This window comes from Mesoplodon bidens (assembly GCF_964165515.1).
Source record: "Mesoplodon bidens genome assembly, chromosome: 6".
NCBI lineage: Eukaryota > Metazoa > Chordata > Mammalia > Artiodactyla > Ziphiidae > Mesoplodon > Mesoplodon bidens.
In genome coordinates this window covers 32,396,662-32,420,019 of record NC_138162.1, presented here as the reverse complement: position 1 = coordinate 32,420,019, position 23,358 = coordinate 32,396,662, and the positions used below count along the sequence as shown (strand labels likewise).

The 23,358-nt window shown below is 41.8% G+C and overlaps 2 protein-coding genes across 7 annotated transcripts in view; one reads left to right on the top strand and one right to left on the bottom strand.

Annotated features, from left to right (window-relative positions):
- The window catches only part of ZNF462 (zinc finger protein 462), a 144,048-nt gene extending 136,656 nt beyond the window's left edge, over positions 1-7,392 (bottom strand). For 4 of the 6 annotated variants that reach the window (XM_081238262.1, XM_081238266.1, XM_081238268.1 and 1 more), the window contains exon 1: positions 6,785-7,392. The gene's annotated coding sequence lies outside the window, so the exon portion shown is untranslated. Of the gene's footprint in view, positions 1-4,012; positions 4,226-6,103; positions 6,441-6,784 lie in introns of those variants that run through there. The other 2 variants (XM_081238264.1, XM_081238263.1) reach the window with 2 other exon arrangements.
- Positions 7,393-19,461: 12,069 nt separating this feature from the next.
- Positions 19,462-20,282, top strand: LOC308619145 (lipopolysaccharide-induced tumor necrosis factor-alpha factor homolog). The gene has a single exon (XM_081237714.1). The coding sequence runs from the start codon at positions 19,479-19,481 to the stop codon at positions 19,902-19,904; it is 426 nt and encodes a 141-aa protein (XP_081093840.1). The 5' UTR covers positions 19,462-19,478; the 3' UTR covers positions 19,905-20,282.
- Positions 20,283-23,358: the final 3,076 nt, after the last annotated feature.

The window sequence follows — 23,358 nt, the reverse complement described above, 5'->3', positions numbered from 1 at the left end:
TGGTGTTGGAGCCACAGATCCCAAGACTACAAACCCTAGGTATGCGTCAACTGATAAGGACAGGATCCCTTAGAAAGTAGATACATTTTACAATAGCATTTCTGAGCAGAAAATGTAAATCCAATTGCTCAGTGTGTGCAGTTCTCCAGATACAAAGCTCAAGGGGACAAAAGAGTCAAAAGAGCTTCCTAATAAACAGTCAATGCAACCTAAATTCATAAAAATCCATTTTCCTTCACTTGCAAACTTCTCTACCTAGTTTTTATAAATCCCAGAGACAGTTCCACTTAGGATTATCTTCTCTCCAATGCCCCCCCGACTTTTTTTTTTTTTTTTTCTTCCTCAGTACTGGCATGCAAACCATGCTGTTTTAACTTCTTTCCTGTTCTCCCAGTTCTTCTGGAACATTTTATTTTCGACAGTCAACTCATCTGGAGGAATGCCACACTGAGGTCCAACTGTTTATAGCGTTAACTGTGTTTCTGCCAGAAGTCCACATCCAGCCCTACCTTCTCCAGACTGCCTCCTGGATTAAGAATTTATGCTTTCGTTTAGAAGAAGCTTAGAAAATGTGGAAACTTCCAAACATCACTCTTCTTCTTTACAAAGTTACTCTCACTTGTCTAAGAGGAATCAGAAATGGAAACCTGTCATCACCCTTCTTCAAGTACTGTCCCATCCCACTGTCATGGTTAAACGTTGCACGTGCTGTTCAAACGGCATTTTAAGGATGACTTCATGTCTACTGGGGCATGGGAAATAGCTAGCCATGGGTCTGCAACAGAGAACTGGGCCTCAAGAAGGTACACGGAGGGCACATTTTTGGACGAGTCTGGAACACTGGGAAGCCACCAGTCATCGTTTTAGACTGGATTTCACTCTCTTGGCCATTCGTCAGTATTACAAAATGGCATCTCTGCAAGAAGCCAATTGAAATCTGTACCAGGTTGCAAAATAGATCCTCGGAGTCCAATTGTGGGCACTCCGGTTAAGTTGCAGTAGACCCAGACAAACTTCCAAAGAAGAGCACTTGAAAAGGACTCCCCAGCCCTGGATGACAGAATTACAGAGAGGAGGACAATTAGAAGAAAATCACAGCTACAGACCCAAGAGCTAAAAGTCCCACGAACAGAATTGGCCTCTGGAGCGTATCACTTCTATGAATGAGCATGATCAGCCCCAGGCTCCCCATCACGCTACACTCAGCTAACAAAAATCAATACTCCTGCCCCACTAGCATATGATTTCAGGGTTTCTCAGACAGCCTTGCACTCTGGAGAGGAGAGTTGGTGTTTCACAAACCGCTACAATCATGGGCAGTAGGGCAGTGGAAAGGGCACGGGACTGGGAGTCAGCCGACCTGAGTTCTAGGCCTGGCTTTATTACAAATGAACTTTCTGACCTGTGCGAGTCACCTCACGTCTCTGTGCCAGTTTCCTCCTCAGTACAATGCAGGGGGAAGGGCAGATGTGAAGGAGGTGATCTCTCTAAGGCACAAAAAAACTAGCTTCTCAATGAAAAGTTCTGAAAGGTGACTATCAGATACTTAATATTCATCATTTAGGGTGTTACCAAGTAGTCAATTTTTAAATGATTTTTATGTTAATTTCTACTTGGGAAGTAATATATTTGTCCATAACCCCCCAAATCTCAGCTTAATTCCGATGTTCCCCAGAGTTCTTCCATAATACAATCAATCCCTCTTTTCTTTTCCTTTCTTATTTTTTTAAGCAACCTTCCCCAAACTAAGACTTGTGCTATTAAAAGAGCTTAGAACTTCCCATTTCCTTGCTAGGGCTAAAATTAAACTGTCCATTCCTTAGGGCCCAACATAACATCTGCCAGATGTCTTGGCATATCACACAAGAAGAGGAATTTTCTTCTAACATTATCTACTTTCCTCTCTGTTTGCTCATAATCAATTAATAGGTCACCAACACCCAGCTAATGTTTCCCTCAAAGCCACCAACTTCCTAAGTATGTGAACTTCAAAAGATGCTTGCTTTCACACACACACACACACACACACACACTCTCTCTCTCTCTCTCTCACAGACACTTGATTTTTTTTTTCTTCAGCTCACTAGATTTTAGTAATAGACACTGGAAATATTTTCCCCACTTCTTCTGAATTTCTTAGTTTCCATATACCAATATCCAATCATACACCCATGTCAGGTCCTTTCCCATCTTAGTTCATTATTTATATATTTCCTAATTTGTGAGTGTGGCATTCATTGTGAAATAGCCTCTCTATTCTCCAGCCATCAACTTGAAACATTCAATGCAGCTTTGTCAGTGTTCTGTCCCATGAGGCAGTGAACTATAAGTCTGATAAAGGCACATACCACAAAGAAGATAAGTAAGGTTACCTTAACCAAGAAATCTCAATACCAGGAAAGAATCCAAGATAGACGAGACCCTATTAAACTCCATCACACTGAAAACGGGACTCTTTCCCAAGGCAACTTTACCATTCTTTCCTTTCAGGAAAACTGACCACAAGTACTTTAAAGTCCATTAGTACAGTTGGATTTCTTTTTTCCCCTACTGTCTTCCAGAAGACTCATTAGAAAGAAAATTTAAAAATATATACACATATATATGCAAAATAATTATTTCATCTAAAAGTTGTCTCCAACTCCAAAGAGTAAGGAAAAAACAAATCCTGGAGGAATGTGATCAATTAATTAGATGGACATAAATCTAACATGAGAAGGATTACGGAATCCAAAGACCCAACAAGAATCTTCTTTATGGCAGTGTGCATCACAGCTCACATATACTTCTCCAGAATGATCTGTGATATATTAGAGCAAATTAGGTAAAAACTTGCCTAACGAGCCTAATCAACTTGACGTCTCAAAAACAAAAAGGATCTCTGAGCTTTGACATCAAATGAGAAGGTTCCATTGGACACTTTATTTCTCTCATAGTGGTTTATCCTAAATACTTGTCCCAGTTCAAAGGCATATATCTAGAAAAATGCAAGAAACCATGTCTTGAATATAATGGTACTTCTCATGTTGGTGAAGAGCATCAGAGATGGATGTGTCTCTTAGGTAACCAGTTAGAACACATTCTCAAACTCCAAAATGCCTCTTAGATACCTAATTTTTTCCCTCCAGAAAACCTCAGCTCTAAGGCTGAATATTTGGTTGCAAAGTAAAAAATATGAGTCAAAAAACATGGTTGCTGGACGGGCAACCAGTGTGTCAGCTTTTCTCCCTACTGAAAGAAGTAATGAACCAGATTTCCTGGTATCAACATCAACAACAAAGATATCAGGTAGGTATGCTTCAAGATCAACTATAACATACTTATGTTTACATAGACATATATGGTTAATTAGATGCAAAACTATCTGGTAATTACTTCCCCAAACAACTCTTTTTATCCCATTGCATTTGAACTTCCAAGTTTGAATATGTAGCAAATACATACATGCATTAGTAATTTGAAATATAACACTGCTGACATTCTACTTAAGAGCAAAAGTAATGGTATCAAAAAGTAACATTCAGTAAATGAATAATGAAAGGTAGGATTCCAAGTAAGATTTTTTTAAGTGCTCTTGGAGAGCCCTAGATTTTTAATAAAGAAGCAGAGCTCTGAAGAGAAGTATTTTTAAATGAGCATACACATCAACTGCAAATCTTGAAAACCATACATCTTCGTCTGCAAAAACAGGGTTTTACTTCATTGACCATGGACAATTATCAGCTAAAAAACCATGTATTTCTCCTCTCCTTTCACACCCGTCAGAAGAACAATAACCCTCAATTAATGACACAACAGTTTGGTTTGAAAAATGTGATGTTGTCATATACAGCACTGAGCATTTACTGAATGACACTGCTCCCAGTTACTCAACAGAATATAATTACATCTGGAATCTAAAACCACCTCAATCTGCACAAAAATACTGTGGACAGAAAGAACTTTACACACACGCAAATCTGACACATAATGAGAAAGCAAAGCAAGAAAAAAGCTGGTATAAGTCGCTCACCAATGTGTTCCTTATTTCTGTTGAAGCTGGTACCTTGCTATATTTCTCCTTAGTTGAAAACGAGGTCCAATCAGCCTCCTTACAATATATTATTAATTGGTTCTGAATCTCCTCCAAGTTTTCATTCCACTGTGGAGCCTTCCTCACCTATCTTCAAGAGTCCATCTAAAATTCTTCCAACATCTTCCCTCATCCTCAAGATGGCTACCTTACCTAATGGAAAAGCAACATCTTCATGGTTGGCTTTTATAAATTCCTCAAGCATTTCAGGATTTAGTTCTTTACTTGGATCAATTACATACATTCTCTAGAACTAATCTGTGAAGAACTCCAGTCAGTGTGTGTGGACTGGGTAGGTTTGGGTCCTTTCTTCAAATCATCCTCACAAAATGTCTTCCTCTAAGACTAATAAATTCCTCCCAATTAGAAAGGTGAAACTACCTGGACAGAAGGTTTTCTCAACTGACATAATACTTTAAAATTTTGTTTCCATAGTGACATTGTTAAGAAGACATCTGATATTTCTGAAGACTTAACAATACTTGAGAACACAGAAAAAAACAGCAGAATGGAAGGGAAGAGGGAAAACAAAGGAACTAAAAGAAGGCCTAATACACAAATGGAGCATCCTGAAAAGAAATGTAGACCTTCAAGAAACTGGTGTCAGCCAGTCTTAGAGTTCCTCTGAGATCTTGCAGGATTTGCTGTTGCTGCTGTTGTTTTGCAGAAATCAACCCCAACCAGACAATAAAGTCTTGCAATGCATCAAAACATGATGATAACCAAGCCCCAGAACTCCAAAAATCTCAGCTCAGGGCCACCACCATCTTCACAATGAGGAAATCACATTTCCTGGCGACTTGCAGGAGACCTGGAGCAGCTTAAAGTTGTGTGAAGACCTCAGTGGAAAAATGTTTAAGGTTTTCCTTGCCTTTCCCGAAGGAGGTCAAAACCCTCAGGTCCACTCAAAAGGAGAGAAAAAAAATTCCAAAAGTTTACTTTAAATTGGCAACAAACGCCTCCATAACTTGTGAAAGCACTCCTTAGGTGGGAGAAAAATGTGAGCAGCCCTTCCAAGCCCCTCATTTCCTTGCATAATGAACAGATAGTGAGGAGCCACCACAAGATTCACCCCCTGGAAAGGGAGAAGGAGAAGGCTGGCAAGCCTCCTCCTCCAGCCATCACCAACAGAGCTTCAAAATGGAGACATCCATAATTTTATAAACACTTCTCAGCTTTGTCTCCTGGAAACCCGCTCTCCTCCATTTTCTGGTGGAGTTACAACATGACACGGGCTTACCTGACTCAGTTCCCAGCTCTCAACCAAACTAGTTACTTCCTCAAAAATCCTGCAAGCCACCACCAGAAACAAAACCAAAGCAAACCAAACAGCCAACACAGACACTCAGACACGGCCCCCCGGGAGCCCTGGGAGAAAGCCCCAACTGGTTGGTCTTTTCCCATCCCAGACGCGTGCTTAAAAATGAAACTTTTTTTTTTTTCAGTAGGGGAGGAATATAAAAGGAACTCCAGGCAGCCTCCCTCCCTCTCTGTAGGTTAGAAGCTACAATGAAAAGAAAATGAGGGTTCCTCCAGGAATGGTGAAAAGCCTGGAGAATGAACGTGAGAAGAAGCTTTGTGTTTTGGAGTCTGGACTGGAACCAAAGCAGACAGCTTGCAAATGGAGGACAGGGAGATAAAGAAAGGGAAAGAGAGGGGCTGCTCCTCTGGTGGGCGGCTGCGGCTTCCCCTCGCGCCTGGAAGGAGGACAGACCCCTGGGAACTGCACCAGGAGTCAGGCGACCCCCAGGCCCCTGCTTGGGGTCTTTTCTCCCCTCCTCCGAGGAGAGCCAAGCGTGTGTAATGGCTTCTCCTCTCCAGAAACCGTTGTCCTCCTCCACCAGACGCTTCTGAACCCCCAGCCTGGAGACAGCTCCTAGCTGCTCCTGAACCTGCGCCCCCCAGCCGGCCGGCGCCCCCCGCTCCTCGCCTATCTGCTCACCGGCAGCACCGGCAGCCGCCGCCGCCGCCCCCCGACACATCCCGACCCCGCATCCCAACTTCGGGGAGAGAAGAGAGCGAGCCAAATACCTGAGGAAGAGGGGGGTGCCAATCCGCACGGCTTTGCCATCGGGCTGGGGACAAGCAGACAGAGAGGGGGGAAAGGAAGGAGAGGGACAGAGAAAGAAAGAGGTCAACCCGCTCAGGTCGGGGCGGCCGGGAGCGCTCCCTCCTCTGCCCCTCGCTCTTTCCCTCTGGCTCTCGGCTCAGGTCTCCCCGACTCCCGCCCTCCGCCCCCCTCTCTGTCCCTTACTCCTGTGCCCACACCAGGAGCATCCGTCCTAAGGCTCCAGCTCTCTCCTCACTCATCTTTTATTTTCTCTTCTCTCCACAGAACTACACGAAATTAATTAAGCCACAGCGCTCCGCTCCCCCCCGGCAGAAGGAGCAGCCAGCAGGAAAAGCACAGCCACCTCCACCGCCACCACCACCACCTTCTCCTCCTCTTCCTCCCTCGCTTCTCCTCCTCCTCCTCTTCCTCCTCCCCCTCCAGCTCTCTCCCTCCTCCTCCTCCTTCCCCCCCCCCCCCTCCTCTTCTCTCTCGCTTCTTCTCTTCCAACAGCCAGTCCATGCAGGGGACTTCCTCTCCTCCCCGCTCCACCAACCCTCCTTGGCCGAATGAATGAGCGCGTTTGTGCCTCCACCACCCCGTGCTCTCCTCCCCGCAGCACTCGGACCACCCCGAGGTGCTGGTTAATTGCAGTAACTTACTGAAGAAGCGTCCCGGCGCCGGGAGGTGTTTCGGGTTCTCCAGCCCCACCGCCTCCTTATCCTTTTTCTCTTTCTCCTCTTCCTGCTCGGGTTATTGTTGTGGAAGTTGTTTGGGAGTCTCATGTGCTTCTGCCGGGTCTCAGCAATGGAGGATCGCCATCTTCCCTGCCTTCCTCGGCTCTTCAGACTCGCTGCAGCTGCAGATGACCTGAGATATCCGTCTCTCTCTCCCTCTCCCTCTCTCTCCCTCCCTCCCTCTCCCTCTCACTCTCTCCCTCTCTCTCTCTCTCTCCTCTTCTCTCTCCTCTCCCTTTCCCTCGCGCGCTCTCTCTCTCTCTCCCTCTCCCTCCCTCTGTGTCTCTCTCTGAATAATGAGCAACCAGAGGGAGAGAGAAAGCAAGACAGAAAGAGAGAAGGCAGACAATCTTCTCCTGCCACACAAAACGCCGGAGCACCAGGGGGTGCGCGAAGCCTTTCTAATAACAACAACAACGCGCAGGAGAGAGAAAGAAAAAAGAAAGAAAGAAAGAAAGAAATGAGGAAAGGGCTGGAGGGGGGGAAAAGGAAGAATTATCCAAGAGCTGAGAAGAGCAGGAGAAGGTGGAGGAGATGCTGAGGCTGCGGCTGCTGTCCCCCCTCCCCCGCCCCGCTGAACCCCAGAAGGAGGCAAGGTGGTTGCAAAGTTAAGGCTGGGACATTGTCTTTGTCACTCAGAGCAACACAGAGCCAGGCCAGTGAGACGCGAGAGGAGGCGGTGGCGGAGGACGAGGTGGTGGTGGAGGAGGAGGAGGAAGAGGAGGAGAAGGAGGCAAAGGAGGAGGAGAAGGGGAAGAGGCAGATGAGATGAATAAAGACCTGCGGAGAAGGCGGTGCGAGGAGCGCGGCGGCCGGGCTGAGGCGTGCGCGCTCGCGTCCCGGAGGCGCCCGGCCGCCCCGGCCGGCAGAGGAAGCCCCCAGTGAGGACCCTGCCCGGTCGCTCATAGCGCTCCCACCATCAGCCCTGCCCGAGGCGCCGAGCCCCGGCCCCAGAGAGTCCCTCGCACGCATCCATCTAGAGGCCAATCTTTGCAAAGAACACACATTGGGAACTAGAGGTTGCAAGTCTAAACCCAGATCAACCACGTGGGGCTTTTTAATCCCTTTCCAGCTTGCGGTGTATCTCCAGTGAAAAGCTCAAATTGTCCATTACTGACACGTATTTTGAAGTCTTCTCCTCCGAAATAAAGGTTCATTGTGCATTTTATTTCTTTTCTGATATGGTAAGGGGGGTGGGGGAGGAAAGAACCCATCATTCTGAGCCTCGGAACCACCACTTTCTTTTCCTAACTTGTTAAGTGTTTTGACGGCGCACCAAAACGGGTAAAAAAAAAAAAAAAAAAAAAAAGCCTACTTGAATAACTTTACACTCTCCAGCCCCGCGTTGCTTGCACTTTCTGGCTGATCATCTAAAGGCTCGGAAAGTAACAATCAGAGCTCCTAATGATAAGGTGCCATGGTGTTGAAGACAAGAGAGCCAAGATGAAGCTTTCACACCTTGAATTTTTATTTAGTGTAATTTCCCACAAATCGTTCTGAACTATTTGTTTTGCAAAGGAGTGGGTTTACCCTCCTCTCTCACTAGGTCTAACGTCTCCTAAGGCTTTAATCTGATGGTGGGGAGGGGGCGGGGGGTGGTGCCTACAGTATAAAAAAATCAATATAGCAAGTCAGAAGCAATTGAAGTTCAAGGGCATGGGCTGCTTGTACCATTTCTATTTCTCGCATCCTCGAGCTGGACATCAACAGCCTCGGGAGAGAGAAACACGCAGCGCGCGGGGCAGAGACCTTAATTAAAGTTTCTTTTGTCCGCGTCTGAATTGGGGGATGTTGCTGGATTCCTTTGCATTGGGGAGCGCGCATCCGGTGGCGAAGGCGCGGTGGGGAGGATCCAGGGCAAGACTGTCCTCTGTAATACAACCTCCCCCGCAAACCCAACAACAGTCCGGGAAGATATCCCCGTAAACCCACACAATGAAGGGGAGGAGGAGACGCGCGCGGAGTTGGTTCCCACCAGACAGCGGGGTTTTATAAACAGATCGGAATCCTTTTCCAGGCTTTTCCCCAATCGTTTATTCCGGGGCAGAATCTCTCACCCAGAGACACGATTTCACCCCCTTCCAGTCAACACTTCCTGCCCTTTTCTCCTCCCACTCACATTGAAAAGCTTGGGAGCCCTAAAAGGGTGTTGATGGCGGGGGTGATAAATAAATAAATAAATGACACTACGCGTGCGGTGGAGGAGAAAGGAGGGGGAGGGAGAGGCAAAGCGAGGAGAGGGAAGAGAAAAAGTAGGGAGAGGAGAACCAGGAGGAGAAAGCTCAGAGGCGAAAGGGAAACAGTAGTCAAAGCAAGAAGAGAAAGAAGAAAGGAGAGAGGAAGACGGTAAGGCTGTTCAGGACTGAAATGACCCTGGCTTTGAAGAGACTTGGGAGGGCTCCCAGTCCAGGTGCCTGGAAGGACCTGGGGATAGTCCTTCTGCCCCTAGCTCCCCGCCCCCGGGACCACAGGGGTGCCTGAGCCCTGGCCGCCGCTCCCCCATAAATTCCTCGTGGCACCGAGAGGAAGCACGCCAGGTCTCCGCCGTCCCTTCACTGCCCCGGCTGATAATTTACCTCTTTGTCTTTAATAAAAAGCTGACTTTTTCTGTCAAGCTCTGCACCGGGAAAGTAACAATCGTATTTCAGGTTGAAAGCTTCTATTACTGCTGGGTTTTGGAGGCTGTGATAAAATCTTCATCGACGTGAAGGTTCCTTCTGGTTGGCTTGGGTCGGAAGTCCTAAGATGGGGGCCGCCCTTCCCCGGGGGCAGGGGGCAGGGGCGCGGGGAACCCGGCGGTGCGGAGGGAGGAGGAAGCTACGAGGTCAGAGGAAACCCAAGACTCCTGGGGCACCAAAGGGCTTCCCGCAGTCGGGGAATGAGCCCTGGGGAGGAGCCTTTCGCGAGAACGTGAGCGCGCCCCAACACGCCTCAGACCTCATAAACCCACTTGGCAAAGACCGGGGAAGCGGCTGGCGGACCGACTGCGGTGAACTCAAGAAATTAACCTTGCGCTGCAATTAAACGGGCTGCCGCCCTTTCAGACTCACCTCGAGCGACCGTGATAGAGAGCTCCCGAACCGGCCGCGGGGGGACCTGGCTCCTCCCTCCCGTCCCAGGAGAAGGGGACAAAAAGGGGAGATGGACTTGGAGATGGCCCCGCCCTTCAAACGCTCCAATCCTTGGAAACTAAACCTCCTTTCCAAGCCTCCACGTCTAGAAGGGACAAAGGCAGCGAGGAGATCCAGAGACCGATGGGGGAGATAGGTGGCTTTCGGGTTTCTCAAGGGGGTGCTTTGGGCGAAAGGTACAATGGCTGAGTTTCCATTCCAAATACAGGACAGTCTTTAGAAGACCATCTTCTGGTTTAGAAGCAAATTGACTTACCAAAGCCGTGAAGCAAACTACTGCAAAACTCCCGCATAGCCCTGCTTTTTGAATGTGGAGGGCTAAAATTTCAGTTAACGATGCCATACACACATTTTCCGACCTTTTTTGAAGTCACAAGTGTCTTAACTCTCCATCTAAGATAATGGAAAGAAATTAACATGAAAGAAATAAACATGGTGGGGGAGTGGGCTTTTTGTTTGCCTGCTTGTTTTGATTGGGGGTAGCTTTCTTTCAAATGATACGAAGGCATTTGGATAAATAAAAGCTAGGTCACTCAAGGAAAGTGATGTGGCTGAAGGTTTTAGTGAAAACCTTGACAAACTTGGCACTTAAGTAACTGTAATTATGCTTTGCCATTAGCGGACCATTAAGATATACAGGAGAAAGTTCACACCTCCTGCTGTTTCATTCCCTAAGAATATTCACAAAGATAATACAAGCCTCGTTGGGTTATCTTCTCCACCAGAAGGGTTAATTTCTAAAATTTTTAATTAAAATGGAAAATCTTAGGTTTTGTACACAGGCAACAATGTGAGGCAAGTCTCGTGGGGACACATTGGCTCTGTGAAATTTGCCTTTTGTTACTGTACCCTATGCCATTATTCCCCTGGAGTCATATGGGATTTCAAGACTTTGTTAATGTTCCAGGAAGTATGAATACGTGGGAAGTCTGGACTTTCTTCTCCCTTATCATGGGTGACTGGCATACAGACTCCTCATAAAGGGAAATTATGGCTCATCAAAAGAGTGACTTTATGAGCATTAATAGAATAATAAATCTTGCAATTTTAGTTCAAGAAACAGTGGAGTCCTATAATCAGAGTGACCCATGCAAATATGATCCACTTACTTGCCCAACTCTAGCAGGATAGGGATAGTCTATAAATCATTTTGGTTTTTAAAGGTTAGGAAAGGAAAGTGTCCAGACCTCTCAAAAGTGTTTATGGGGGGAAAGGGGACTTCTATCCCCTACAGGAAGGAATCATGGAAAGAAGGAAGAGTTGGTCCAGAGGCTACATTAAAAAGATAGAATTTCAACTGAAACAAGAGTGAATAGATGTTTTAATGTCATTGTTTCAATATTTACATTATATCATATAAAAAAGGGAAAGTCCTGCTTCCTGAAAACTATGCAAAAAAATTCCAGTTTATAATCCCACTTTCTAAATTCCAGTTGCAAAACTGTTCAGGCTGATGATTTTAGCAAAACAAAGAGTAGATGAATACAGAGTATGGCTTTTTCAGAAGTCTTAATTATTCCGTCTTTAAACATTTGACCACACACCTCTTGAACTTGGTGGTATTTTCCTTCCTATGTAAAACTAATTTCCCATGCCATGCAATATAGTCTTTTTACTATTTGAGTTATTTTCAATGGGCTATTTATTTTGAATTTTTGAGATCTTTTACTGTTGTTGGAAATGACTAGTCATTGAAAAGTTTTTTTTAAGACTTAAAATTGGATAATTATGGACTCTCCAGATATCAAAAAAGTGAAGTCACAAACACACGTTCTTTCTGATCCCTTACCGAAAAATCAATATATTTTCATAAACCCAAACCTAAACATATGTAACTAGTTGACTACTGTCCACGCCTAGGGAGAAGTGACTGAAAGAAGACAAACGTGGATAATTCATGATTCTGAACAGCTCCCAAAGGAACAGAAATTGTGATAACTTATATTAAACTTCCCCTGTATGAATCTTTGTACGCATACCTTTGAGTACCAAAGAAGATGTTTCAATAGCAATGTTCTAAAAAAAAAATTTTTTAAGTCTTTTGCCCATAGGTAGAAGTTAAATTTACAGTTCTATCAAACTAGTTACTGTAATATGGACCATTCATGCGGAATGTCCATTAACCATTGAATATTTGTTTAGCATCTACAATATGCCATACTCAGCTGAATACCAGGGATACAAAGATGAATAAGAGAAGGTGCGTCAAAGTCTAAATGCATGATCTACTTCAGGAACCACTAGCTTTAAAATGCCATTATATGGATTTATATAGAACTTTAGATTTTTACTCACTCAAAAGCAATACAGGACTTTGGCCAATAAGGAGACTATGATTAATTTGAACACTTTTGTTCATACTATAGAGTTAGTAGGAAGTAATATTGTGTTAAAATAATTTAAAGCCAGTGTCTTGCCTTAACTCATAATTTAACATGAAATTCTAACTAGAGAAGATCTTTTTAGGAAGAAAGAGCTGTGTTAGATCAACTATGATTAGATTAACCAAAATTCGTAAGAAAGACTCAACTGAAGGATTGTCTATTTTTTGAGGTATCCCGTCTAGCAGACAGACCAGTATTTCCAGATTCCTACTAGTTGCATTCAAACTGAAGCACAGAGAGAGGATGTGACCTAGTCAGGAACACAGAGCTGGTCAAAGGCAGTCAGCTCTACAAGCTATGCTTCCATGCAGTTTCCTAAAGTTATCATTCTGATATCACCTTCAAGATTTTTTTTTTTGACATGCTTCCATACTACTTGTACTGTTATTTACTTAACATATATTATTTTTAAATGAACTTAAAAAAATCTTAGCTCCATCAAAAGTAATATGACTAATGAAATCACAAGTCCGATGGGCTATTAATATATAAATTTTAATACACATCAAAATAAATATATTATTAAAATTAGAATAAAGAAAAAAGATTTGGGATTAAAAAACTAGTCTGATAGTATACATGCCAAACTCTTAATGGTAAGGAGTGAGAAAGGTGAAAAAGAAAGTGTTTGAGTTATTTTTTTATGTACAAACAGGAATCACTTTTATAATTTAAAAACTAAGAGAAAATTGTATGGTCTAGTGGTGGCTAGCACAGCCCCAAAGTAAGCCTTTTCATTATATATACTTAGAGGAATTAAACATTAGCACAAGTCTTTTAAGTGCGATTTAACAATATATATTTAAAGTCTTAAAATGTTCACACTTTTTGTTCCCTTAATTCCTCCTCTTAGAATCTACCCTAAGGAAACAGTCAAAAATGTAGAAAAGATTTACACAAAAAAATGACAGAGGTAAAGTAAACAATTGAAAATAACTTGTGATTAGGAGAAGAGGAATGGTTAGTCAATAATAAGTCTCCACTATGACATATTAGGCAGCTTAAAATTATTTACAAAGATTTTGTAATTAAATAGAAAAATGGCCTCATGCTAGGTAAAAGACCTAGACATAAAGTTATGATCACTGATTATTTTTTCATAATGCACACACTCAGAAATCACTTTCAAAGGAAATATACCAGCGTGTCAATAGTAAATTGACTTATTAAAGGTTTAGGAAATGTAGAACTTATAAGTGATCTATATAAGTTATATAAGTATATAAACCACATATATACATATATGTGTGTGCATATACATATATACACACAAGATGGAGTTGACTGCTTTGTTTGAACTGAATTGTCAATTATCTGTTTTAGTATTTCAAAACATTTTAAAGTTAAATGATAGAACCCACTTTTATGTGTCTGGTAATTATAAATATGTCTTGAAGATCTTATTAATATTGCTAATAAAACTGTCACAGTATCTGTTTTTCACAAAGATAATTTAATTTGCTTTTTTACAGGGACAATAGGAAGATTTGAGTGAGTATTTTGAGTACATTTTATATACAAAAGGAAATTTAGGGCCAAAGAGATTGAATGATTTAACCTAAGGTCTTCTGACGCTAATAGTGTAAGGAAGACTAAAGTCCAGTTCTCCCAATTTCTACTGTTATGTTTTGAAATCTAGAATTCCATACAATCTCAAAAATATTGCCAAATACTATCAAAGGAAATTTTCTTTTGGGCCATATGAAAAAAGGTTATCTTCATCAAATATGTGAATGAAAGCTCTGATACTCTTTTACACCTAAAAAATTAGCAGAAATATATACTGTATACTGTATATGTATGTATATGTATATTTATATTTCCCAGTTGTTAAGAGTATATATAATTCTCAGTTGTTGAAGATACGGAAAAATAGACCCTCTAGTTCTCTGTTAGTGGAAATACGAAAAGTTTCAATCTTTCTGGATGTATTAGAAGTCTTTAACCCAGGAATTTAACTTTTTTTTTTTTTTTTTTTTTTTTGCGGTACGCGGGCCTCTCACTGTTGCGGGCTCTCCTGTTGAGGAGCACAGGCTCCGGGCGCGCAGGTTCAGCGGTCATGGCTCATGGGCCTAGCCGCTTCGCGGCATGTGGGATCTTCCCGGACCGGGGCACGTACCCGTGTCCCCTGCATCAGCAGGCGGACTGTCAATCACTGCGCCACCAGGGAAGCCCCCCAGGAATTTAACTTTTAAAACTTGACTTGGGAAATATTAATAACTGTCATCAAAAACTTCTGTACAAGGGAGTTCCCTGTGGCATTAGTACCCCACAACAAGTGACTGGTTAAAGAAATTATGTTCATCTATGTAATAGGAAGTTATATAGCTATCAAATTCTGTAAGAAATATTAAATGATAGTGAAATATTTACATGATTTTTTGATAAGGGGAAAATCGATTTCAAAACAATATGTATAACACTATCTCATATTTGTAAATGTGTGTGTGCATCTAGGCATTGAAGAATAATTTTAAAAGTATAATCAAAGTGTTAACGGTAGTTTTTTCCAGGTGATGTAATTTTTTCTAGGTGATGTAATTATGGGTACATTATATATTTTTTTCCACTGTGGCTTCTTAGATTTTTAAACATTTGTACAATGAATCTCTCTCTTGCAATTAGAAAGAAAAAGATTTAGAACTCCCAAATAAACTTTGCTAGCACAAGATTTCTTTTATATCATAAAGACTGACCAAACCAAACATTTGTCTGATTTGTAAAAAACAAAAATTTTAACTGTGCGGTTTTATTAATCATTATTGAAAATGCACACACCTTGAAATCCTTGCATACATTCGATTCCCCAAACAGCCTTTACCCAGAGTTCAATGCTTCTGGTACAGATTTTGGGTAATAACTTCCAGCACCAAGGTTACCTTGACTTTGCATCCACCAAGCATCACCCATGACTGGCCCCTTGTAGATTTCATGTGAGTTGCCCTTTCAGGAGAGTCTATATACTCTCTTCTGTCTATTATGTTGGGGTGTGCTTTCCCAGCAAGCTACTAAAAACAGTGTTTCACAAAAGTTACTCATTGGCTACATGTTCTTTTAAGTGTCTGGAATGCAGAACAAGTTTATTTTTTAGTATCTTTCTGATGTTTTTCAAGGTGGTATTTTAAGTGAGTATTTATTGATTTAATGTTTATAATAAAGACAAATCCAGCTTTAATAACGAACATCTACTTACTAGTTTCCAGCTCCTGCTCTTATGAGTGATGACTTTGGGCTCCATGCATCAGTTTCCACATCTGTAAAAGAAGTATAATTAAATACTTATAGGATTGCTGAGGATTTTTTAAAATTAATTTTTATTGGAGTGTAGTTGATTTACAGTGTTGTGGTTATGAGGATTTTTTAAAAATGTATATAAGGAACATGAAAATCTGTAACTGCTAGCTAATATTATGATCTATGTCCTTTTTTTTCCGGTACGCAGGCCCCTCACTCTTGTGGCCTCTCCCGTTGCAGAGCACAGGCTCCGGTCGCGCAGGCTCAGTGGCCATGGCTCACGGGCCCAGCTGCTCCACAGCATGTGGGATCTTCCCGGACCAGGGCACGAACCCGTGGCCCCTGCATTGGCAGGCGGACTCTCAGTCACTGCGCCACCAGGGAAATCCTATGTCCTTTTTTTTCTTTTTTTCTTTCTTTTTTTTTTTTTGTCACAGGGCGCGACATGTGGGATCTCAGTTCCCCCGCCAGGGATCGAACCTGTGTCCCCTGCATTAGAAGCATGGATTCTTAACCACTGGACCACCAGGGAAGTCCCTGATCTATGTTCTTATAGCTTTACTGTGAGGTGACATAGGTGAGGTGAAGAGCCCTAAATCTGGAGTCAAAAGTTAGGTATCGGACTTCCCTAGTGGCCCAGTGGTTAAGAATCCACCTGCCAGTGCAGGGGACACAGCTTCAAGCCCTGGTCCGGGAAGATCCCACATGTCACAGAGCAACTAAGCCTGTGCGCCAAAACTACTGAGCCTGAGCTTTAGAGCCTGCGAGCCACAACTACTGAAGCCCGTGCGCCTAGAGCCCGTGCGCCTAGAGCCCGTGCTCTGCAGCAAGAGAAGCCACGGCAATGAGAAGCCCATGCACGAAGAGTAGCCCCTGCTGGCTGCAACTAGAGAAAGCCCCCGTGCAGCAACGAAGACCCAACACAGCCAAAAATTATAAATAAATAAGTAAATTTATTTTTTTTAAAAAAAGAGTTAGGTATCTAGTCCAGGAAATCAAAACCAGAATATGTACACATAACAAAAGAAATTCATTATATTTAAACAAATCTTTAAAATCAACAGTGATCATTTAAAATAAAAAACCTAAGTATGACTAATTGTATCTAAGTTCTCCTATTACTATTTGTTTCTGTTAGTTAGTTCACTTTGTCATTTGCTAAAACTCAGCCACCAGGCATGTGGCAGTAGGGCCAAAGGATTTTTTCTGGTTTTTTTAAAATTAATTTTTATTGGCGTATAGTTGCTTTACAATGTTGTGTTAGTTTCTACTGTACAGCAAAGTGAATCAGCTATACGTGTACCTATATCCCCTCCTTTTTTTGGATTTCCTTCCCATTTAGGTCACCACAGAGCATTGAGTAGAGTTCCCTGAGCTATACAGTAAGTTCTCATTACAAAGGTTTTCTAAAAGTGGAAAAGAAAATCTTAAAATAGAGAAAAAATTTTTATTGATATCTCAAATCCAAGAAATGGTTGTATAGGCTCAGAAAAATCCATACAATGCAGAATTGTTATAATAAATGTAAATAAGTAAACTATAGCAAATGTGGAGCATTTTATTTTACTTCTTTTTTCTGTGAATTGTATAGAGATCACCATTGTTCATTGGTCTAGCTTCTGGATCAGCACTGTTCTGTTGGAGCACAATTTGAAAACCACTGATCTATTCCAGATGAGAAAATGGTCTCAAGGAAAAGTGATTTGCCCAGAATTACAGACTAAGGTATTGAAGATCCAGACCTGCCCAGTTCCTCTTTATGGCAATTTCCACTCTTCTAGCAAAAGAGATTTCCTTGAGCTGGTAGTAAACCAAAAACTCAGTTACCTTCTTTTTTCCTTCCCTCCTTCTCTTCCTCCTCCCTCTCTCCCTTCCTTTCTAAGGTTTCCCAGAAATGAGAAACTGTACTTTACATGACCAACAATAATTAACGGCTTAGTCAACCAGTAAATAATTTTTATGCTTTCTCTAAATTATTTTGATGACTTTCAGTTCATTTCATCTTTTTTTCTAACCCAGAGGATTAGCAAAACAGCTAATTGTGGTCTTCATATATCAACATCTTCTGCTCCTTGGGAATGTTTAGGGTTTTCCTTCACCTTTTCCTTTTCATCTTTCACTCTAAAAGGGTTTTTATAGGCTTAGGACCAGGAAAGAAAAAACAAAGAACAAAGGTGGCGTAAGGTTTTTTTCACCTGGAAAATTATAATTCTGCTTTTATTTCATATAGAGATATAAATGGAGAAACATAGCACTATTCTACTTATCAGGGATCATGTGAAAGAAGAAAAGTTCATTGTTCTGGCCCTTTTGTGTTCACTCTATATCATGCAGCATTCACAAAGGAATTATTCCTATGATTGAGAAGAGAGATAGGCTGGTGCTCTCATTTGACTTACAACAGAGCCCTGAATTTGAAATTAGTAAGGACTTTTTAAATATCATGAACATGGAATTATAGTATCAACTTGGTTATCAAATTAACTCTGTGTATACTAGAACTGAATGATAAAGCATATAACATGGAAGAAGGAAAGCAATAGTGCTTGTTATTACAGTTCCATTTGACTATAGTCAGGATCTAGTAGATGCTCCTGTCCCATCCACTGAGGAGACTGCAAAATCCAAGGCATCACAGGTGAACTGTCACCTGAACAACAACTCAGGAACATGAGCCCTCATCAGGCAAAGGGATATGGTATTTGTAAGAGAAGATGCACAGATTTTTTCGGAGGCTGGGAAAAGCCTTAACGCACTGCATCAGAAATAGGAACCTCTGGCATCTGTAAATGATCTCACAAAGCCTTTCCCATGTACAGTTTTAAACTCTATTCTTCACAGCAGTTTATGACATGAAGATTATTTCTTCTGTTTTATATTTGGAGAAACCAAGGCTCAAAGCAGTCCAGTGACTTTGCCCAAGATCATTCAACAAGCACTTGGACTTGAACTCAGGACTTCTGATTCCAGATAGCATCATCTTTCTCATTGTCAAGTATTAAACTCCCAAGATGACATAGTAATATGTTTTTTCCATTTATCTATCTATCCCTAGATATATTTCCTGATTATTTAGCAAATACAGAAAAATAAAAGAATATCTAGTCCCAAAACACAGAGAGAATTAGTATTATTCTCTGTCTTTCTTGTCTGTATTTCTCCCTTTGTGGTTTGATAGTCTAGGTTCTTTGCTTTTTTTTTTGCGTATGCAGGCCTCTCACTGTTGTGGCCTCTCCCGTTGTGGAGCACAGGCTCCGGACACGCAGGCTCAGCGGCCATGGCTCACGGGCCCAGCCGCTCCGCGGCATGTGGGATCCTCCCAGACCGGGGCACGAACCCATGTCCCCTGCACCGGCAGGCAGACTCCCAACCACTGCGCCACCAGGGAAGCCCTCTTTGCTTATTTTTTTGTGTATGTGCATTTTGTGTGTGTACCTTTACATTGACTTGTGATGTTCACTTTATAGATTAAGAATATTAACTCCTAATATGTAATAAAATATCTTTCTTAGTTTTTATTTACTTTTAACTTTAATAATAATGCTTTTTGATACCTAAAAGTTACAATTTTTATGTTTAAATTTATTGATCATTTTCTCTATGCTTTCTATCATTGGTATAGTTTATACTTTCAAGCCCCCTAATAGGACAACTATTCATTTACATATTTGTTGTGTTTTACTAACTCCAAGATTTTTATTTTCACATTTAACTCTACAAACTATGTACAATTTATTTTTAAATATGTGATATGAGGTAGGGGTTAAACTTAATTGTTTTCCAAATCATTAACTAAATCGTCTCAGCATTATTTAAAAAGCATCCTTCCTGAGACCTCCCGGCTCGACTGGCTGCGCAGGCGGCGGTAAAATGTCTGCTCCAGGATCCTACCAGGTGGCTGCGAGACCTTCCTCAGTGCCGACTGTGCCCCTGTCCTATGAAGAGACAGTTTCTGTTAACAGTTACTACCCCACACTTCCAGCACCTATGCCTGGGCCGGCCACGGGGCTCATGACGGGCCCGGATGGGAAGGGCATGAATCCGCCTGCGTACTACACCCAGCCAGTGCCTGCCCCCAATGCCAATGCAATTGCTGTGCAGACAGTCCGCGTGCAGCAGCCCATCTCCTTTTTCGACCACACGGTCCAGATGTGTTGTCCTTCCTGCAACAAGATGATCGTGACTCAGCTGTCCTATAATGCCAGCGCCCTCACCTGGCTCTCCTGCCGGAGCCTGTGCCTGTTGGGGTTCATGGCGGGCTGCTGCTTCATCCCTTTCTGTGTGGACGCCCTGTAGGATGTGGACCACTACTGTCCCAACTGCAAAGCTCTCCTGGGCACCTACAAGCGTTTGTAGGACTCAGCCAGACCTGAAGGGAGCCGTGTGCTGCAGGAAGGCCTTTCTGACTCTCACCCAGCTCCGCCCCTGGTGAAGGCTCCATTTTGGTGGTCTCATCTCTCCAGGGTCTCCACCTTCGTGTCTTCTTCTGGGGGGAAAATATCGCAAAAATAACACACCTCCAAACCCCAGAAATTGCTGCTTGGTGTCGTGCACAGGACATGCAAAGACATTCTCCTTGAGTGCTGGTTCAAGGGTTTCCTGCCTCCCCATCTGTGACCCCAAGTCATCCCATCCAACTGTGATCATTGTCCAGTCTGAGTATCTTCTGGTGATTTGCCACTGGCTGGCTTCTTTTTTTTTTTTGCCTCAGTGGGCCTTTCTCTTGGTGGTCTCAAACTGAGAAGCCCCAGATTGCCTTATTTTTGAAGCTGTTCTGGCCCCAGTACGGCTGAACCAACCTTTAGTGCCTACCGTCATAGCCATCTGTTTCCACTTCTGATGACAAAAATCTTGCCTTACAGTCTAAGGGCTTGGCTCTCAGATTCTGCAACTGCAGGCTTTTAAATAGCACACAAATTCACTTTAATTTCTTAATTCGTTTTTAAGTACAGGGAGGGGTTATTCACACCCATCAGACACAAAGCCATGAGGTCATAAACGCAGGCTTGGAATAGAAGGCTGGATCTTTACACTGATCCGCCTTCTTTGGACCAGATCCTCAGCCACTTTCTACGAAGGGCTTTTTTTTTTTGGTAGAGGAATTGTTTGTATTAACCGTTTTTGTGACCTCCTTTTGGTCTTAAACACCTTTGAACATAATTTTGAAAGGAGGGATTTTTAGAACCGTTTTCCTTATCCATATGACTGGTATCATTTTCCCATTTGCCAATGCACTCTCACATTTTTTTTTTTTTTTGCCTTAACAGAAAAAGTAATGGGGATAATTTCATCCACTGCTTTCACTTGGGTTTAGTGTGGTTCCTAAAAGACCTCCATAATGGAACTCTTAAAGAGGGTCCCCTTTTGGGTTCCTGGTGGATATTTGGAAAGACAAAGGAAAGCGTGTTTGAGCATGTCTAAGTACCATGGTGCTGAAAAGTGCGGGGACCTGACTGTTTCAAAGGCATCTGAAGTCTGGGTTTTATTTTTCAGAAATCAATTTGTTGTATAACATCTGAAGACATGATTTCTAGGACTGAAGCAGCAAGCCAGAGTTCTCGGTTCGCTGCTGTGTCATCTTTGAAATCAAGACAAAGCTGGGCTCAACTTTCAAGAGTTCCCGTTTTGATAATAAATAGGCACAGGGAACGCATGTGAATAATATTATGTAGAAATCAAGCCTAGGCCTTGATCGAAAATCTGTATATTAGTTGAAAATTATAGTCATAACCCATTGATTCAGCTTATTCATTTGATGTTTTGAAAGTTCCAGTAATTATTTTTGCAATGACTATGGATACTACATAGTACTTTGGTGTTATCTGCTTTTCAAAAATAAAGTCTTTTGTTCATTCTGAAAAAAAAAAAAAGCATCCTTCCTTTACCCAAGTAATTGAAAAGTCACCTTTATTGCACACTACAATTTTGTATGTAGTGACATAATGTTCTAGACTATCCGTTTGTTTCCATTTATCTGTCTACATTAGGAGATGTGTGTCAGTTTTATTCTTGGTTCTTATATACTCTTTTATTATCAGGTTTCCCCCTTTAACCTGAAAAAGATCACAGTATTGTTTAGATTTTTTTAAATATTTGAGTGAAATTTCTCTATACATAACTCAGTCCAAATTCCCTCAAAAAGTGCACAGGTTACTGTTTAGCTCATGCCCCCAAATGGTGGCTTTATCATTTCACAAAATTATAGGCACGTTAGTGGATTAAAAATTCATTCAAAACTTTACGTCAGCTTTTTCCTTAATATAGTTAGGTTCAGTACTCTGAGTCTAACGTCTTACACTACTCTTCACCATTCAACTTTGTTTCATCTCACTAAGAAATCAGTTAATCAGGACTTCCCTGGTGGAGCAGTGGTTAAGAGTCCACCTGCCATTGCAGGGGACACGGGTTCGAGCCCTGGTTAGGGAACTAGATCCCACATACATGCCACAAGCCACAACTAAGGAGCCCTCGAGCCGCAACTAAGAAGCCCGCCTGCCACAACTAAGACCTGGTGCAACCAAATAAATAAATATTAAAAAAAAAAAAGAAATCAGTTAATCAACTGTACTTCAGTAAAAATTTTTTTAAAAGACCAAAAAAAAGAAATCAGTTAAAGTAATAGAGCAGTGACTTCAAAATTCATAAAGCAAAGAGGAACAAGAAAATTCAATTAAGGTAGTAAAAGAAAAATATAAGAAGAAAGGTATAAATAAATAAGAAGAAATGAAAAGAGAAGACACAAAGACAATGTTAGAAATAAGATGTCAGAAATAAAGCCGTCTGGTTAATATATTCATGTCCATTTTCAGAATAAATGTTAATGGATGAAGTTTCTCTATTAAGATATAGAAACTCTCATACAAATAAACCAAAGAAATAACCATAAACTTTAATCAAATTTATTAAATGGGTTGTACAATTCCTCTATATCCTTTTTTAAATCTGAGGGTTACAGAATCTGTCAGTTTGTGGAAAGAGGTGTTAAACAACAAGATAGTCTAAGAAACAGAAAAGGCAAACAGCTATTTAAATAAGTCATAAATAAAAGTAAGTGACTGAAATATTTGAAAATCAAAAGGAGTAATCAGAAATCAGGTTAAGTACTATCAAAAAGAAAGAAGGAGAAAACATGGTAATAGTAGACAAAATAAAATTCAAGACCAAAAATACTAAATTGAAAAAAGAAATTTAGTTGTTAAAAGGAATAATTTACCATTTTTTGTACCTGATAATACAGCTTTAAAATATATGAAGTATAATCTGTCATATCTACAAAAAAAAAGTTTACAAAACTATAATGATAATTGTAGATTTTTGACAATGCCTCAACAAAAATGACAAATTAAGTGGCTCCCAAATACAAAAGGATATAGAGGAATTGAATACATATTCATTAAACTTGGTCATAGATATATGCATAGAACTGTGTGCCTGATATTCTTTTCCAGTACCCATAGAACATTTACAAAAATTGGCCAGTCATTCAGCCACAAAAATAAAAGCTCTAAAAACTCAATAAAGGGCTTCCCTGGTGGCGCAGTGGTTCAGGGTCCGCCTGCCGATGCAGGGGATACGGGTTCGTGCCCCGGTCCGGGAAGATCCCACGTGCCGCGGAGCGGGTGGGCCCGTGAGCCATGGCCGCTGAGCCTGCGCGTCCAGAGCCTGTGCTCTGCAGCAGGAGAGGCCACAACAGTGAGAGGCCCGCCTACCGCAAAAAAAAAAAAAAAAAAAAACCTCAATAAATATTGAA

Bases quoted from the DNA above. Each gene is read 5' to 3' on its own strand.
- LOC308619145 (XM_081237714.1), top strand. From the start codon at position 19,479: ATGTCTGCTCCAGGATCCTACCAGGTGGCTGCGAGACCTTCCTCAGTG.